General features: G+C 39.2%; 3 protein-coding genes across 3 annotated transcripts in view; 2 read left to right on the forward strand and 1 right to left on the reverse strand.

Annotated features, from left to right (window-relative positions):
* Window positions 1-4,982: 4,982 nt before the first annotated feature.
* Window positions 4,983-9,317, reverse strand: dnajc12 (DnaJ (Hsp40) homolog, subfamily C, member 12). Its single transcript, XM_050070641.1, has 5 exons — window positions 8,929-9,317; window positions 8,140-8,218; window positions 7,729-7,868; window positions 7,485-7,626; window positions 4,983-5,413 (listed from the first exon to the last, which is right to left on the reverse strand). The coding sequence occupies exons 1-5, from the start codon at window positions 9,004-9,006 to the stop codon at window positions 5,331-5,333; spliced, it is 522 nt and encodes a 173-aa protein (XP_049926598.1). The 5' UTR covers window positions 9,007-9,317; the 3' UTR covers window positions 4,983-5,330.
* Window positions 9,318-9,486: 169 nt separating this feature from the next.
* On the forward strand, window positions 9,487-17,907 carry sirt1 (sirtuin 1). Its single transcript, XM_050071815.1, has 10 exons — window positions 9,487-9,495; window positions 10,388-11,015; window positions 11,509-11,631; window positions 11,793-12,028; window positions 12,114-12,266; window positions 12,906-13,053; window positions 13,153-13,232; window positions 14,716-14,899; window positions 15,027-15,554; window positions 16,873-17,907. Exons 1-10 carry the CDS (start codon window positions 9,487-9,489, stop codon window positions 17,160-17,162), a joined length of 2,379 nt encoding a protein of 792 aa, XP_049927772.1. The 3' UTR covers window positions 17,163-17,907.
* Window positions 17,908-18,821: 914 nt separating this feature from the next.
* The window catches only part of cacul1 (CDK2 associated cullin domain 1), a 7,005-nt gene continuing 5,849 nt past the window's right edge, over window positions 18,822-19,977 (forward strand). The window contains exons 1-2 of the mRNA XM_050070640.1: window positions 18,822-19,345; window positions 19,545-19,671. Of these exons, the coding sequence (XP_049926597.1) occupies window positions 19,027-19,345; window positions 19,545-19,671 (446 nt within the window). The 5' untranslated portion in view covers window positions 18,822-19,026. The remainder of the gene's footprint in view (window positions 19,346-19,544; window positions 19,672-19,977) is intronic.

Below are 19,977 nucleotides of genomic sequence, written 5' to 3' on the forward strand. Positions count from 1 at the left end.
GATTACAGGCGCGCGCCACCGCACCCGGCGAGAACTGCCTTCATTCATAGAGGATTTGGGTTTTTGTAAACATGACGTCATCTGGGAGCACGCTCTGGCGGCATCTAGCAAAGAAAATAAGACCTGCAGCTGCAGAGTTATGCTACTTATGGAAAATCTCCTATTTATATATTCCTCATTTTCGGTGAAACATGACACTAAATTAAGGGGTGATGAGGTTTAAAAAGCAACTTAACCTTTTCTGGATTGTAAACTTCTTTGACTGGTTAGGCTATAATATAGCAGGATAGCATAACCAACAACATCCACATTTAACACATCTAATCATATGACAAAAACAAACTTTTTTCAAGGGAAATCAAATGAATACTTCTGTTATATGCTGATTGTTCTTCACGTGTTCCACTCTGGAAAGTGTTTAAAAATTAAATATTTGAAATAGACAATCTAACTTTTTAATTTGACCAAAAAAGTCATGTTTAATGTTAAAATAAGCGGGCAAAATATCCCATACTAATTGATGTTAGTTCATGTTTTGTTTTTGTTTTTTTCACTTGAATTTTTTGGGCCTGGGTCCTGTGGCATTTTAAAATAAGTCTTAAGTAAAAGTATGTACATATAATCAGGAAATTGTACTTAAAGTATTAGCTACAAGTCAAAGTACTGTAAAAAAATAAAATAAAATAAAAATAAAAATAAATTCCCTGTGACTGTTGTAGTCTACTATATATAATCTCATTAGATGATAATGACTCATGCATTAATGTAAAAGCAGGATGTGATTGCTGTAGTTGGTTAGGGTGGAGGTCATTTGAACTATTAACTAATGATTATTTGTATAATGGCTTAATCTGAGGATTATTTTCTCCATTAATTGACTGATTGTTTGGTTTGTTAAGATTCTGGAAACAGTGAGAGATAATGTCACACTTACCCAGAGCTCAAAGTGACACCTTTATAATGTTTGTTTTGTCCAACCAACAGGTCAAACCTCAACATAAAAATTGGAATGAGAATGAAAAGAAAAAAACTCAGATTTGTACTCACAGTACTTGAATATATATATTTAGTTACATTCTACCACTGGGTGTAGCTTATGTTAAATTATCTTTATGAGTTTGTGAGTACGACTTGATTGTGACTTGCTTGACCTGACCAGTGACTTTACTTGACTTGCTTGACTTATAGCAAGGACTCGACCTGCTTGATTTTGACCAAAGTGACTTGGGACTTGCTTAAGACCTGAAGGTTATGACTTGAGACTTGCTGATGACTTGCTCAAGTGTGACCTACCTCTGATATTTGTATCAGATTTAATAATACTGTGGCAGCTATATTAACAACAGCAGCACTAAGAGAGCTTTTAAAAGGAAACTAAAAAATGTTTTAACATCCAACACTCTGGTTGAGTTCTGGCTCATTTTTGTCTTCAGTGTGTTTTCAGTGCCCACAGGAAATATCTCAGATGTGGATCATCTGTTCTTCAGCAGCCACAAATATAATGTAGTTTACAGTTGTTCTGTTGATATTTGTGATGCTTTACATGCATAAATACACATTTGCAGCTTGAGATGTGGTAACAGATACTGTGTGGCTGGACTGTAGCGTTAAATTTCTGGATGACCTCACACTGTCTTCTATCTGAATGCCCTGATTAATGTATAAAGTCTTTGTCCAAATTAACCTGTAAAATTCATAAGCATAATTTTTTATCAGTTTGGTGCCTCCATCTTTATTAGGCTGGTGTTGTTATCACCCCAAACTGAACTTTTGCAAACCAGGATAGAGCGGCTCAGTGAGGGTCGGGGCAGTTTGACAGTAGAAAAGTTTTTGTTACCCCCTGTGATCACTCATTTCAAATGTCACTATAGCCCATCACACAGTATATGACAGCTGTCACTGAACTGTATTTATCTTTATTTTGTCAGATGATATTGTGATCATTGAGTAGCAGGGTGTGTTTGGGCTGCAATTAAATCACCATTTTATACTCAATGTGTTGTTTCAACAGTGAAATATGTAACGAGAACAACTATAGTGGGAATAAGACTGCATTATAACACAGTATACACCAGAGTGCAGGAGGAGACTGAATGGAGGTTTAACAGACTGGGCCTGTCTTCATCTCTCTGTCTCTCTCTCATAAACATTAACTAATTAGTTATCAGACATAGCACCAATAACAGCAATAATAGCAGAAACAGCAGTTCTAGTGGTACTTCAATATTTCAACAACAAGCTTTATTACCAGTAGGAGCATTAGGTTTAGACATCATAACAGAGGTAAAGGGCTTCAGGAGGATCTGCTGGCAATATGCCATTCAACTATGCTGTCTTTTTCCTAAAATGATTCAGAATGCTGCAGCTAGGATTTTGTAAAACTGAAAAGTCTGACTGTGGTGCACTACTCTTAGCTCCTTATTGGATCAGACTTTAAAGTGCTTCTACTGACTTACAAAATTATAAATGAGCACATTCCTTCATCTGATCAGATCTCATATTTCATCCTGTGCTCTTCACTCTCAGAGTCCAAGTCTCCTGGAAAACTATTGAGTTATAAAAAAGCTGGTGACATCACCTTTTGTGAAGCTTTTTTTGCACACTGTGAACTGTGGTGTCTGGTTTTTAGCTCTCTCTAACAGTGTAACACTTTATAGGTCATGAACTGTATCACTCAGCCCTGTGGATGTAGATTCTTCATCCTGTTGCACCCCTAATGTCCTCAAGACATGCAGAATAATGGAACATTTCTTTGAGAGGCCAAACAATTTGTTTAACAGTTAACATGAAATACTGAGTTCAAATTACCTTGTACATTTTTTTTATGGTCATTGCTCCTCTCCTCCAGGTGGAGGTGGTGTAGGAGAAACAAACACAACTGGTTTCTGAGGGTTCTCATGGCAACAAGAAAATAAAGCAGCAGTGATGAAGCTGCCGTAACACATAAACACACTGTTGCTGAGTGTGTGTGTTGTCCCAGCTGTTAGTTGAACAGTATACAGAGTGTAAAAAGACTGGGTCCCGCTGTGTTACTCAGGCTGCACTACAGCGTCTATTCACAGGCGCGATCCCACTACTGAGCGGCACGGGGGCTTTGACCTGCTCCGTGTCCGACCTGGGCCGGTGCACCCCTCCTTAGGCGACCTGGTAATCCCGGGCTCCCCCAGGAGCACCATATCGATACCGAACTTAGTGCGGACACCCGATCGACATAGTCCGCTGCAGCTCAGAGCTCCTGAGCTCAAACGATCCGCCAGCCTCAGCCTCCCGGTAGCTTGGATTACAGGCGCGCGCCACCACACCCGGCGAGGACTCCCTTCATTCATCGGGCTTTTAGCTTGTAGAGACGTCATCAAAAAGAACAGCGGCATCTGGCGACACAAACACCGCAGCTGCAGTGTTGTAGACTGAGTCTGTTTTAACTGTGTTCTCTACTACAGCTGCAGTGTGTGTTCATACTGGAGTAAGGGCTGTTGGCACACTGACTGGGTTTTATATTTAGTCATTTTTATGGTCAAATACATTTATCATTTCAGTCATTAATTCATTAATGTAATCGAACTATTCATTCATGTAGCCTGTTTCCTTGGTGGTATATTGCCTATAATGGAAATGTGTGTGTGTGTGTGTGTGTGTGTGTGTGTGTGTGCCTGTAGTGATTAGGGCTAATTTTGGACTGTTGTGGCTGACATAGACTCACTGCATCATCTTTAACACTTTTCTAAGTGAAAAAAAAAAGTGACATGGTGGCACACAATGGCATAGTAACTTAGGATTTTATTGCACCTGGTAGCCTGGAAAAATGTTGGTTCCACCTTAGAAAAATGCCTTTTTTCTCCCATTTTACCTGAATGCATTAAGTACTCACCCATAACAAATAAAGTGAAATGTGAAAATATTTTTAATTATAAGATTATGTCAAACAGTTGTACCCTGATTGTTTTAGCTGCAGCACTCTTATTATTTTTTGTTTTATTATCCCTTTGCTCTGCCCATTCTAGTTATCTCAGACCAATCAACAGGAGTGTTTAATGTGAAAGACATTTGTAGAAACAATTCAAAAGCATGTTCATTATGTTAGCCAATCGGCTGCTAATATCTAAAGCACCCAATAAGTAAAACCTTATTTGTCCCATTTTACCTGATGTCCTAAATTACCTAACTTCACCCTATTTGTACAAATATTTACATTTCAATTTTACTTCTTCTCAACAACCATTCAGAGAGAAATGCCTTAGCTGACTCTACCCAGCACACCCAGGTTGCAATTAGTAACCCTAACTAATGAGAATGATGGGGTATAAATTTCCCCACCACAACAGGAACAACAAAATTTAACAGGGGAATAATAAACGTGTTGAGCATGTCAATCAAGGGTAGTTTGTACACACATGGTCCTGAGGTCACTACTCAACAATTGAAAACATGTGTGGGTGGACTATGGGTGTGGAAGGCCTTTAAGATTTTATTAAATTTTATGATCCTTTTATAAAAATGATGCATTATTATGGATACAACTATACAAAAGATTCTAATAAGTAGTTAGAATTTGCTCTGCATAATGGGTACATTAACTTGGATTCTTTAAGGACAATATCCTGGTGATACTTATGTACTTTAACTGAAGTAATACTTTGGTTGCAGGCCTGTTAATGTAGGTACTGCAGTTTAATTCATTGGTTAAATCTTGCAGAATGCAGAGAAGCTAGATTTGGTGAGAAAAATATCTGTTGTCCTTGGCCAATAGACCTAATCTGCTTTTTTATCAATATATCTTGTATTTGCCCTCTTCTGTATTGTTTACAGTCTTTGATTCAGTCCTTAAGTATATCTCACCTTATCTCATTCAGTCTTTTAACATTTGACAACAGATGACTAAAGATAAGAGGCTGACTGACATTTGAAGTATGGAGCTAATCTTCATACATTTAAGACCATTTATATTAAAAATTGAAGACATTAAATAACACACACAAGCAAAGTAGTATACACAAGATGCTTCAGTTTTATGGTCCCAACATTACAGACAAACACATATTACAGCATTAAAGGTACTCCAGCATCAGGCATGATCAAATCTCAGCAAAACTAACGACAAAATAAATTATTCTTATAATCTCATACGCAACTCTTTGATTTCTGTTTGACAAAACATTTGACACTTGCGACGGACACATTTAGAGCTCACAGGTTCCAGTTTATGGAACAAGTTTCATGAGTTATAGCCGAGCCATATTCACAGAAACTGACACCACAGTTCACAGGGTCCCAACTGAATAAGGACAACAACAAAACACAAACATTTACACATAATTAAACTGTTGATATATTTATATTTCATAATTTCTGAACTTCTGCAGCAGACTAGATGGTGAGTCGGCGGCCCAGCGGAAACGTCGATGGCAGTAATCACCTGAGCAATGATGAGAGAGGTGAGTTAGTGGTATATAGTAAATAATGAATGGCACAAAAACAGTTCAATCCTGCTGATGTGATACAGTAAGCAATGTTAAACTGTATTGCATTTTATGATATAATACACATATGATAACTGTTTCATTTCAGAAAAAAGAGGTATATCATTTAACAGCAAAAACAACATACAAGTGGAAAAAAATTATCTTCTTAAAACCAACTTTGTAATTATTTCTACAGGTAGCATTATAGTGCATTTTGTCAGTGCTCAGTTTTACATATGTCATGGTAAGCTAGTAAGATGAAGGGTTACTAGGAAAATGGAACATTGTTTAATTATAACTTTTGCATGTGGTTTCTGCTGGTGTTTCATCCATCTAGCAGGCAGGGACTAACTTTTCTGTGGGATCTCAGACAGACCCAGTTAACTAAGCTACAAAAGCAGCAGGTACACCTGTGGCCCTCTGCACTGACACTTAAAACTAGATGAAATGAATATAAAAACTAACAGCATTGTAGCATAATACAATTTGGAAAATGTTGTTCATAATTTTCTGAATTTTTTTTTTGTAGTTAAGATTTTTATTGCATGACAATCTTTTATAAAACAACAACAATCCAAAACAAACAAACAGGCAGGAGGTCTAGCAAATATTGACAGACATTAATAGAGGAAAGGCAGCTATTCAATCACAGTGGTGAGCCAATCATTAGTCCAACGTGTCAGTTAGAAGTGTACGGTACCACTGTATAATCAGTGCATTAACACAATCAAATGGTCCCTCCTGTCATATATCTGCTGAAACTGTCCCGTTGTTCATTAACCATATAATTTTTCCAAGTTAATCTTCACAGCGTCTTTTCACACACCGTGATTTCCATCATTTGAACTGTCCACATATTCAGTGTTGGAGTGTGAGGCTCCTTCAGCACCTTAGAATCATCCGAGCACAAGTTATAAGGCTAGTTTTCAATATTCTTAATACAAATTTATTTAAATTCGGCACTACAGTTTTGTCACCAAGCAGACATTCCTCCACAAGGGAAAAACCAGAGGACATTCCCATAATGCATGCATGTATGTGCCATGTTCTTTCCTGCATTTCCAACATAGATCATCTTTAAGTCGGCCCATTCTATTGACTGTTTTGGAGTGTGATAATATCTGTGAATTATTTTATATTAAATAAATTTGCCTCTGGCTTCTCTGACATATTCCTTGACGTTGGAAAGAATCCCCTTCTATGTTTTTTCATCCAATTTACACCACGGGTCTTTCTCCCGTATCATCCTTGCATCACCACAACCACTGTTTTTTATCCAGGGGCATATTTCATACCACTGTGATGCTTTCTGGAACATTAGTAGCAACTGCACACATCACTCTATTAGATTTTTATTTTGATGAAAGGGAACTTTCCTTTTAATACAGTCTCTAATCTGTAGATATTTCCAAAAGTGGCCTCTTCCTTCCAGGTTGAATTTTTCCCTCATCCTGTTATGGGAAAGAAAATTGCCCTCCTCAAATAGATCATATAATATTTTGATACCTTTTCTTTACCATTGACTTTTCTGCCCAATTTTAAGACTTCAGCGCAAGTGGTTGCCGTGAGGTGCACGTCATAAAAAAAGGATGGAACACAACCCTTTTTAATACGAGTGCCAAGTACCTATTTTTTAAATATTCAGTGGCCCTAACGTTCCGAAAAGGGGAACTTGAGCAGCACAAAGTTTTTCTCTAGTCGCCCACAGTGCTCTTCTGAGTATCATGTGACTTTCTGGTGTGACTTTAGGGAAAAAATACACCATAACTATGTGACTAGAAGAGGTGCCAGTCACACATAGGCTGTGTGAACTCTGCTACAAAAGCTACAGAAATAAGGAAGAGGCACTTAAAAAAAACAGGATTTGTATGCTGTCCATACTGCAACTGTCCACTTCCAGGCTTGTATCTCTGCAGATTTCTTTTAATAGTTGTTGTGTTTTGCACTTCAGAAGCATCATGCAATAAAATAAAGTGGATCTCCTTACATTCTCATGACTTTAATTACATTTTGTAATTCACTTACTTGAGGATGGCGTGTCACATGAAGAAATCCTCGTTGCGTCTTGCTCAGACTGAGGGTCCTCTGCTTGGGAAGTGACAGGGCTTTCTGCATTTGAGGCCTCCAACATTGGTTCCTTCTTATTTCTCACAGCCCAGTGCATTGACTGAAAACAGATGATCAAATATAACAGCAGACTTTCTAAGTTAAACTGATTATTACACAATATTTAAAAAAAAATCTGTACCAAAGTCAAGATGTTACATACCGTTTTTACAGAGTCATTCAAGGCTTGCCAGTCACGAAACGGAATATTAACTCCACTTCTTCTCCAAAGGTCGTAGTTTTTTCTTTTGGTTTCATCACACAAAACCTCTTTGGCTTCCTGCAGCTTTTGGAAATCTGCCACTGTCAGAAAGAAAGAAAATATATGGGTCTAAGATGGAACCAAATTAGCAATAATAATTACCTTCTTCTTTGCATACAGTGGGCAGCTCTTCATTAACATAATCTGCTTTGAAGTCAAGACATCAGAAAGAGGCATTAACTGTTTGTTGGATAAGAAAGTCACAAATCATTTAAAAAAAGGTAAAACAAATTTAAAAGTTGGATTCATCTTGACTTTTTATCATACTTCTGGCCAATTTACACGTGTCACAGTAATGGTTCACATATTAACCTGCTTTTGGATTGTCTAGGTGTTTGTCTGGGTGACATGCCAAGGCTCGGATCTTGTATTCATTGAGGATCTGTTCAGTCTGCATGAAAAACAACAACAACAAAAGGTTATATAAATACAATGTACTTTTGCCAAACTAAATATTTGAAATCCAGGAATCAGTCACTTCTTTTATTTCCAAGGGACATCCAGATTTACACACACATTTCTGAAAAAACAAAACAAATTCAGAATTATGAATATGTAAGGAAAGTTACCCACTGATTTTCTGAAGCTGGTCTATTTTATGTTTTCTTGAATAATATATTGATCAGTTTATTTTGAGGCCTTGAAATACTCTGACTCACTGCTCGTGACGTGTGAGACAAGTATTGATCTTAGTGTTGCTACAGACAAAATATTTTTAATGTAGGCCATCATGTCATTGTAGTTATTATAACAATTCTGATTTTCGGATCATGTTTCCATGTAGAAATAGGCCTATGAATTATGAATTACAAATGCTGTGACTCAACCATCGCAGACACTGGATGACGCACGACTGGTTGCTCTGACATCTTTTGCTGAAGCATCAACAGGTCTCGGTTCAGACTAACCTCTGGAGCGCACACAGCCTAATCCATTAATCTTTTGGTTGAACAACGCACAAGATCGTTGACGTACATCCAGCATTTAACAGTATCCCTCACTTCTGAACTCTTATACCTGTATGTTTTGGTTTGCGGATCCAAACACCACTATTTCACCCAGCAAATAGGCTGATCCTTAAACCCGCTGGCGAGAACTTACCGACGACAACTCATCACACCCTAACAGCCCGTAGTAATCCTCCAAGTCCTCTGGTTTGCAGTTCAGAATAGCCTCCATATAAACCTGCTATGAGGTATGTATGCTTTCTTCTCGTCACGGAGCAGCTTGACTGTCTGCTATCCTGGAACACAGATGTGTGGTTCAAGGGTTGCTGCTGCTGGGCTCCCCCTCGCTGCTGCTGTGGGTCACTCACTGACAATCATCCACACTGGAGATATTCTCAAAGTTTATCTTGTTATTATTATGTCAGCTGTCTCTGGTTAGTTAGTGGAAAAACTATCAAATAGTTAAAATTGTAAAGGGAGACCTCTCTTGAGTTGTTGGGAATGTTTAGCGGTCCCTTCCACCATACGACATATGCTGCATTCACGTGTCCAAACAAAAGCTCCCCCCACTCAGCTCCATCTTTCTAGCATTCATAGGACCATACAATAAAGTCAAAGATAACCTTTAGCAATTAGAAAGCATATAGGCTATATTGTGATAAAATCATGTTCTTGATGACTGAACAACATATCATATGGCATATGTGGCAAAATGAACAGAGTAAGTTTGCAGGAGCCATATCATTTAGATTGAAATTAAAATGTCACCATACACATGTAATACAAAAGTTAAAAAATATTTCTTTTTTTTAAATAAAGAAGCTCTATTTTGATACCTATACACGCTGTCATCTTATTTACCCTTATAAACATTTTTTTACATTTTCCAGATAAATGATGAATTATGATGTTATGAATATTTGTAGTTGCTAGTAATTAGTATTGAGTAGAAACAGAATACTTTGCAAATGCTATCATTAAAGAATTTTGAGGTTCTTGTACTTGAGTATTTCCATTTTATTCTACTTTATACTTATACTCCTCTACATCTCAAAGGGGAAATATTGCACTTTTCACTCCACTACATTTATATGTTTGCTCTAGTTATTTCAGATTTATAATACAAAATATATAATATAATAAACTAAATGATGTTGTATCATTATAGATTAAACTACCCAGCAGTATATGAAGCATCTAAAAAGAAAGCTTATCAGCTGCAACATTAAAGCCATTACTTGTGCACTCTCTCTCTCTTGATCACACAATGACACAGAGGATCCAAAACGTGTGCTTTTAAACAGTAATATCACAAATTTAGTACTTTGTTGTGTCTAAACTTAGCACTTTATATTTCATATTTTTCTAATTCCGATATGTATCTTTTTGTATTTTATCTATATTTTATAAGTATTCTGTTGCCATCTGTGCTATTTGAGCTACTGTAATGTGAATTTCCCTAGTATGGGATCAATAAAGTTTTATCTTATCTTATCTTATCTTATCTTATCTCACATTATTTTTGAGGGCTTTAATGCATGAATTAAATTAAATTGGGCTTTTTACATTTATTATTAGGCCTGTTCTTATTTTTTTAAATACAGTCAATTTAGATCCGGGGGCTGAGGCCTCAGGCGCCTACACCTACCAACGCCTCTGGTTTGACATCTGCGTTTTACTCACAGCTCTGTGTGGTCGGTCATGAGAGCCTACATTTGCTCAAAACTCTTCGGACGGTGCTTGAAGGCAGCAATATTTTGTTATGGTTTTACGTCATCGACGTAAAAAGGGGACGTTCCAGCCATGACTACTGGTGGAGAAAGCGTCACGTGCGCTATGCAAATGAGACAGCTGTCCGAGGGGAAGGATCTGCTCAGCGGCTCTACGTGCTGAAGATGGCGGACGAAGAGACCAGTCTCGGAACGGCCTTTACAGGCGCCTCCGACATGGAAGAACCTGCCGCGAAAAAGTCGAAAATCAGTCCGGTAACTAACCACGGGTTCAAAGTCGCTAAAGCAGACCCGTTCTCATGCGTCTCTGGGGACACAGAGAGCTGGGAGGCGGCGGTGAATTGTGCGCAGCCAGCGGAGAAGGAAGCGAAGCCGGTGATGGCGGTAGAGCAGGCCCCGGCAGCGCTAGGCGGAGACAACAATGGACTGGGACTGCTGGTCTCCGAGCCACACAAACCAGTAGTGAAACTAGACAGCAGCGCTGTGCTAGGGACAACTGAGGAGAGTCCTGGTATGTAAAGAGGCGGAAATTTAATGAAGCTTTAAGAATTTAACTTACGCGACTTAAGTTGAAGTGGGCAGTGCTTGTTTTTACCAACTTAACCGGCGAGTTTAGCTAACACAGGGGATAAGTTACCGTTGGTTAACTAAAGCTAGCTAACTTTAACTACAGATGTGCGGGCGCTCAGGTATGCTAACCATTACTTTTCATGACGGCAACTTTAACTTTTCTTTCGTAAAATAAAAATGAAAGAGAAAACTGTCTGTGAGTCATCTTGAGGGGATTTAACTCATTCCTTTACGGCACTAAACTTTCATAGCCGCCTACCGTTAGCATTTAGCCGGTTAATGGCTCTTTCCGAATAGCGTTCACTTCAGTAACCGTTATCACACTGAGGTTTTTGTCAGTGATATTGGTTGTAAATTATTGTAGTGGTTATTTGTGATAAACGCGTCTTATTTCTAGTTTCATTTGTTCATTTTACGAACTTCTCTGTGCTCAGATTTTCTCGGACATGACGATATACCCTCCAATGGTCTGGCTGTCACGCCGGACCACATCAACGAGGACGATGACAGATCCTCTCATGCAAGCTCCAGCGACTGGGCACCTCAACCCCAAATAGGTAAGCAGTCATGTGGATTTCGGTTGACACAAAGTTATAGCAGCAAGCTTGAATTACTTCTCTGATATGTTTTAGTAAGAAGAAAATAATTTAAACTACTCAATAAGTGGCACAGCATATTGTTGAATACAATTCACACTGAGATATTGTGTTCTCGCCAGGTTCCTACAATTTCATCCAGCAACACATCAGAGAGACAGATCCGAGGACCATTCTGAGGGATCTGCTGCCTGAGACTGTACTCCCACCAGATTTAGACGACATGACATTGTGGCAGATCATCATCAACATCTCAGAACCTCCAAAAAGAAAGAAGCGGAAGGATATTAACACCTTAGAGGATGTGGTCAGGCTACTCCATGAAAGTAAAAGGATCCTTGTGCTGACTGGTGCTGGGGTATGCATTTACAGTAATATTATACAGCATTGCCACATGTTTGAGTGGAAACATAAAGTCAGAATGCCTGTATGCTTTTGTGTAGGTGTCGGTCTCATGTGGAATACCAGATTTTCGCTCCAGAGATGGAATATATGCACGGCTTGCTGTGGATTTCCCTGATCTTCCGGACCCTCAAGCTATGTTTGACATTGAATACTTCAGACGGGACCCAAGACCCTTTTTCAAGTTTGCTAAGGTTTGTTCATTGTGCCCACATACTGTTGTCCATATCAAAGTTGATAACAATACATTAAGAATGATTTGATCATCCCTCAACAAAGATCCTTGTATCTGGTGTATGATGCAACAAGATAAAAAAAATATGTAAAATGATGTAGTCAAAATTAAACACACCCTTGCACATTTTGCAAGGTGCTGCAGTGGTCACGCTGAAAAGTGATGCAAGCTATAAAGTGTGTGTTATATCTAATATATTTGTATCCCTCAGCTTCCAGTTTTGTGGTTCTAATATGATAAACATATATCCTTGAGCACATAGATGAGATATATGCCCCTTGCATGAGGAAGGTCTATGAACAAAAGCTTGTAATGTAGTAATATATGTTGCAGAAGACTCCTGTGTGCAGATTACTGTGTTTTTACAATTTGTTTTATTAATTTGTTTTATTTGTTGATTTATAACTTGTTTAACTTAAATCTAGCACAAGACTTTGAAATGTTCTCTCATGTCTTCTTGTCCCTTAAATGATAAGAGATTTGAAAAAAGAAATGTTCCTAAGTTTTGTAGATGAAGGGTGCATAAAAGTCAGTACAGGGTGATATGCATGGCTCTGGATCGAGTCCACAAGTGTTGATCGTGCTCTCTTTGTTACAGGAGATCTACCCTGGTCAGTTCCAGCCTTCGCTCTGTCACAAATTCATATCTATGCTGGATAAGAACGGGAAGCTGCTGCGCAATTACACGCAAAACATTGATACATTAGAACAAGTGGCTGGAGTTCAGCGGATTATTCAGTGCCATGGTAAGCGATACAGCTAATAAATGGATCTTGCTTATTTTTTTATATAGTTTTGTCCGTTGTGATGGTGAAAGTCATTATGCATCATACATTTTATTTCAGGGTCCTTTGCAACTGCTTCCTGTCTTGTCTGTAAACACAAAGTGGGTTGTGAAGCTGTAAGGGAAGACATCTTTAACCAGGTATTCATTCATTACAAGCTGATCCAAGAGAACACACTTGCATGCGTTACTGAACACTTTTGCACACACTACATATTAAGCAACACCAGCAACAATGCAAATGAAAATGCACAAACTGCGTTGCTGAACAGTAACTACATACAGCATTTCATGGTTATTGCATGAAAATACCCAACAAGCAGCTTCCAGTGGAGAATAGTGCAGGGCCCGAGAAAGTTGATCTGAGTACATTTGCTGTGTAAGAGATCTTACACTTGGTGTGAGCACGGGTGTCAAAACGATACCATTCCAGGAGTGGGCCACTCCAGCAGGAGCTATCGGAGTGAAACTAAAGACACATTGATCCTTTTCACAGTAGACATTTTGCCCATCAAACACAGGTGTAACAACCATCATTAATCACTGTATTGCTTTATTTGCTGGAAGGGAGCTGTTAATGTTATGAGCTCCACATGTAATTTTTCTGCTCGGAGAAGTCAGTCTCTGCACTGAAAAGCTCTTTGAATTTTACTTAAGACCTTTAAACAACTTGATGTTAGCGAGGCTGTCAAGATTTTAGTCTAGCAACATTTTTTGAAGACTGCAAGAAGACGCACAAACCTGTAGATGGACAGACTTTTGAGAAGGAAAAAAAGAAAACTGATGCTCACCAAACAGTATTTTTATTTGCATATTAGAAGTAACATGACAGAAAATGTTTGGGAATCACTTCAGCAGTGTTTGTACAGCTTTGTTACGTATGCAGCTACAACATATTGTAAATCTATATTAGTGTCATCAGTATTGTCCACACATACTCTAGTTAAAATAGTGCGATTGGAGGCATCATTAACTCTACAGTCAATTTTACAGACCATTACCTCAGTGGTGGTATTGTGGTGAAAAGCTGTCTGTCCTTTCTCGTTACCGTACTGTAAATGATGCTTATAGCAGGTTCATTCCTCCAAATTAGAATTAAAAACGTTTTTGAAATGTCATTTACCTCCATCGTATTTGGCTTATAGCAGTATTTGCAGCAGCAGGTATCAGAAATCTTCTGCATTTAACACCAAAACTATTCTCTTAAGTTAATATCACTAGGAGTAAGAGAGAAAAGTGTTTTGCTTTATTCTGTTTCTCTGTTTATTTTGTCTTTTGGATGTTTGTTTGTTTTATTTTTATGTCATGATCATGTTTTAAGATGTGACCTAGCTTCCAGCTCCAGCACAAACTGACTGTAGTGATTATCCACAAGCAGAGATAATTAAATTAAACATGCTTACATAAACATCTAGCCCTGCGGGTTTTGCACTATGTGTCAATGAACAATTGTTGGGTGATTGTGAAAGTAAATCAGGGTGGTACCGCTTCCTACTTTGAGGACATTGGTTGTTAATGTGGATATTAGAGACCTGCAATGCCTGTCTAAATAAGAGGAACTTTGGCATGGCGTTCCGTTAACTATATTTTGTAACAGTGCTAATAAGATGAATTCATCTTGTAGGTTGTCCCTCGTTGTCAACGGTGTCCAGATATTCCCCTGGCAATCATGAAACCCGACATTGTCTTCTTTGGAGAGAATCTTCCAGAGATGTTCCACAGAGCCATGAAGCAGGATAAAGACGAGGTGGACCTCTTGATTGTCATCGGCTCTTCACTTAAAGTCCGACCAGTTGCCCTCATCCCAAGTATGTTTTGTTCAGATGAATGACTTTTTGTTTTCTGTAAGGTGAATGCAATAACCAATCAGTTCTTCTTGTGCCTACAGTAAACCCAAACATACATAAGTAACTGTTTTCTCTTGATCTTATCCAGACTCCATTCCTCATGAAGTGCCTCAGGTCCTGATCAATAGGGAGCAGCTGCCTCACCTCAACTTTGACGTGGAGCTACTCGGGGACTGCGATGTCATTGTCAACGAGCTCTGTCACCGGTTGGGTCGAGATTTTGAGCAGCTCTGCTACAACACAGTAAGACTCGCTGAGATCACAGAGAAACCCCCTCGGTTACCAGAACAGCCACCAAGTGAGGCCTTGCCTGCTTCCAGCGACGCGGCTCAGGAGGAGCAGAAGCAGCACAGTACAGACTCAGTAACTAAGCCTTTAGAGGAGACAGAACGTCCGAATGTCACAGACACTGCTGGTAATAATGTAACACCGCCAGAGCCTTGTCCAAATGCCCAGTGTCCCAGTGAAGAGACGGCTGAGCCTTCAGAGAAACCAGCAGAAGATGCGCCAAAAGAGGATGCCGCTGAAGTAAAAAGCCAAACCTCCAACATTGAATTTCGTAGACGATGCTGGATGAGTCGAATCAACAGAAGTCCAATCAGCAAACGCCTTGAGAGTAAGCTATAGACTATTGTACTGAGGACAACACTGTTTACTGTAATCAACAAGTTAATATATTATTTTAATTTTATTTATTATAAATATATTTTATTTTTTGATATATATGAAAGTGAGACATAGGTGTGTTAAAACACAGGTGCTCACCCACTCATCTCATTAATTAAAGGTGCAGTGTGTGTAGGCCTTAGGGAGATATATTGGCAGAAATGGGATAAAATATAATAGGAGTGTTTTTTATTTAGTGTGTAATCCTGAAAATAAGAATAGTTATGTTAATGTACCTTAGAATAAGGTGCTTCTATCCACAAAGGGAGCTGGTCTTCGTCCATGGAATCCACCATGTGGCACTGCCATGTTTCTGCAGTAGCCCTGAATGGATAAACCAAACACACACAAATGAAAGCATTAGCCACTGTAGTTAGCAGCCCCTCTGGGACAAGCCAAACAGTAGCCATGTTTCCATCAGCCTGTTTAGATGCACATCTAGAAGTATCGCATCGGAAAATTATGATGGAAACACCAAAATTCAAATTAAAATCCCCTGATTCGCACAAACTAAAATTCGCTCACTTTAGCAGGGTTTTGGTTGATTTGAAAAAATGTTGATTCCCAAAATGGGGGATGGAAACAGTTATGTTCGAATTAAGTATGACGTAGCGCACCTCTCTTCATGGTGCTATCCACACTCCGGGTCAGGATGGCGGTATTGCATTTACAAGCTGGTTGCCAACCGCCAGAAAACGTAGAAGAAGAACAAGACGAGACTTGTTTTGTTTCCGGTTCTGTGGGAAAACTCGCGTGAGTTTGTAGTTTTCACCAAAGTCCGTACATTTAATGGAAACACACAGGATTTGTATTTCTTTTAATGCACATTTCCCAATGATTCGAATCACTTTTGCATGGAAACATAGCTTGAATGGAAAAAAAAACACAGATTTCCAATGTGAAAGTGCTTTAATCAGTGTTTTCGACTGTCTAAATCTCAGGACCCATTTGTTTTGGAGAGAAAAGGGCCACTGTGGGTAATTTTGCTCCCAGTAAAAACCTCATAAACAATTAACACAGAAGGAATCCTAGCCAGGACTTCATACTTAGCACGCAGGAGAAGTTTTAGCTGGTTGCAATATTCAGATCTCACTAGAGGCTACTAAATTCTACACACTGCTCCCTTAAAGCTTGCCATAACAATATTTTATTTAATTTTTCCTCATGCAGCAGGAAAACAAATGTTGAACCAAATAAGTATGGATGATTTAAAATCTTCTCCAGATATTGATTTCAGCGCTGTAAATTGTTTGTATCATTTCCCACAGCAGGCCAGTACCTGTTCCAAACACCGAATCACTATATCTTCCATGGGGCTGAGGTTTACTCTGACTCCGAAGATGAGACGTCCAGCTCATGCGGGAGCGACACCGACGAGTCCGAATGCAGCGCAGAAGGGGTGGAAGAAGACAGCGAGCCAGAGGACGCCGACACACTAGCAGCAGATGGAGAGACATGCCTCAGAGACACAACACAACACACTTTAGCCAACGAGGCCTCATCAAGTGCGCAGACTGACAATACTTCTGAAAAGACTCAGAGCACCACACATGTTTAAATGTAAAGTACGGGGTCGATAAAGCACTAATTGTCTTTTTTATATATATATATATATGTTTCGTATATTTTTGACTCATCAACCTTACTATTTTTTTTTCTTCCATAAAGTTGAAATTACAATGACAACTTTGTGTGAATACGCAGCAGGTTTTTCTTTGTGCCCAGTTTGGTCACATGCATTGTGTCTGAAACTTCATACTATATACTACTTACTAAATAGAATGCAGTAGTTGTTTTTTTTTTTTTCTTTATAAGGATTCTTTCCATGTGCTCATCTCATGAACATTCACATTTTGTAAAATTCTTTGACACATCCACTGCAGCGTACAGCGAATGTGATACTAGATTAAGCTTTAATTCCTAAATTGCAGTCATTACAAGCAAAGACTTCAAATGTCTCAGTCCATAGTGTGAAGCCAGCTGTGGTCTAATGGTGTGTTTTAGAGTTGGGTCATGTTGCCATTGGGGACACATGTATATATGTAAGCCTACTGCCTGCTAAATAGTGGGTACTATGAGTTTCAGACACATAAATCTTCAGATGGTTTACTTGAACACATTGTCTATTTTGCAGTATAAAAGTTCAGCTCTGCCCTTTCTTGAGGGTAAATGCTAGAAAAAAAGAACAGTACTCTTTAATTTTAGACCAAAGAACACTTAATCAACACGCTCCTACATTGTCATAAGCTTTGTATGTTTAACCTGTCATTTAAATCTTGGAAAAAATATAACTATTGAAAAGGTGTTCCTTCCGACATGTGGCAGCTACTTTTTATGGTCAAGCCTCTTATTTTTATACTCTGATGTGAGACATACTCATCAAAGAGTAGGTGATAGTTTATATCTGAACGAAGTTATACTAAGTTGTAATATTAAGCCTTAGGGATATATTCAATGAGTTCACATTGAAAAATGGCACTTTTTTCCTTCTTATAAAAGCGGTTTTGTTGCCCATGTCACTTTTCATAGAGTTTAAAGTTAAAACGGTTCCATGCATTATACAGAGGAGTCTGCTGCCTGTAAAGATTTCAGTGTTGGTAGATGGACATATTTGAGCCAATGTGTTGGATAAAGGTCCGCACCAACATAATTCACTTACCATTTTGTTTACGGTTTAAGGAATAAGATTTTTTTTTACATCCTTATAGTTGTTATCTCTTCTGGGGTTCTCAGTAAAAAAAAATAATGAAAAACACTGACAACTCATTTCTGTTATTTCATACACACTGCAACCAGGCCCTCACACCAATAGCTTCAACGTGATGGTGCAGGCGTGAATACTGCGCCATCTAGCGCCTCAGAGCTCACACTGACAGTTCCTCATTCCACCTAACAGGGCTTTCAAAGACCATTTAACTCGATTGAGAGGGTTTCAACGGGACACAACGACTAAGATACATTTCGTTTCATTATATCACAAGATAAATACCTTTACAACAGCAACACAGTACAGTATGTGAGGATTTAGCACTAGTATGTTGTCGAAAACTTTGTAGAATACCAGTCATCAGTGTGCGCATGCGTAGTACGGTAATATGAGGTTTCTACCTAAACCAGTTAATCTGTTAACAGTCGGTTGATCAATATTTAGTCTTTAAATAGTTTTACATGGTCCAGTTGATTAGAGTTACCAAAAACGAAGCCTAGAAACGGTTTATTTAAGGTCTCGGGTCTTTGGAACTACATTTCCCATCTATCTCAGTTGTCCCGTAATACGCCGTGTCGTAAAACTCAGTTAACAACAGAAAAACCGAGATGGACACCACCGAAGACGCCTGACAGTTTCTGTCTTTGTCCCTAATTGTTATCTGAAATGTTTATGTAGTGACGCCAGGCTTCAGCACACAGGACCGGTTGTGAAAATGGAGGCCATGGAAGATGACAGTTTGGAAATAAAAGACGACCATAACCACAACTATTGTGCGAGCAGCGGCAGTAAAGTCCGCACGTATCTGAGTAGCCAGCTGTCGGATGGAAGCGCCGTCCCGCAGCCCGCCTGTACACCGGCGCCGGGAGGAGAACCGGGGAGTCGACGAGGGAAACTGAGGTCCGGCAGCACCGGGGGGTCAAAGTTCATGGACTCTGATTCAGGCAGCGAGAGCAGCGAAGTCAGCGAGAGTGACAGCACGGCTCCGCCAGCTGCTGAGGGAAAATTCACCCTCGATTCTACTTCCAAGTTCCGTAAGTTCAGATGAAGCAGGCACTGTGACAGCAGGGCCTGATATCCTGTGTTCACCCAGCAGCTCGGCCTGCTGCAGTATGTGGAGACTGATGCTCCCGGCGGAACGACTGTCTGTCTGTTAGGCCTGATGGCTTTGACCAGAATCATAATGTTTAACAGGTCATTTTAAAGCTGACCAGTTTTCCTCTTTCCACTCAGTGCTGAATGCAATGGCTGTAGAAGACTACCGGAAAAACCATTGGCCAAACCTGGAGAAGGCAATCGACCGTCTGCTGATCCAGAGTCCAACAGACCACATCTCTGTTTCTTATGCACAAATATACAGGTGAGACTAATGTAAAGATACACCTGGGCTAAACCAGATTACCCTACAGTTTGTGATTTCTGTTGCCTTGAGAAGCCCCATAAAGCAGTGTTGTAGCCAAGAGTAGACCACTTAAACTGAGACCAAGTCATGACCAAGACCATGGCAGGGCGAGTCCCACACTGCATGGCACATTTACACCACGTTCCAAATTATTATGCAAATTGTATTTAAGTGTCATAAAGATTAAATTTTTTGTTTTTCAATTAAACTCATGGATGGTATTGTGTCTCAGGGTTCTTTGGATCACTGAAATCAATCTCAGAC

Source organism: Epinephelus moara, chromosome 19, assembly GCF_006386435.1.
Source record: "Epinephelus moara isolate mb chromosome 19, YSFRI_EMoa_1.0, whole genome shotgun sequence".
NCBI classification, from domain to species: Eukaryota; Metazoa; Chordata; class Actinopteri; order Perciformes; family Serranidae; genus Epinephelus; species Epinephelus moara.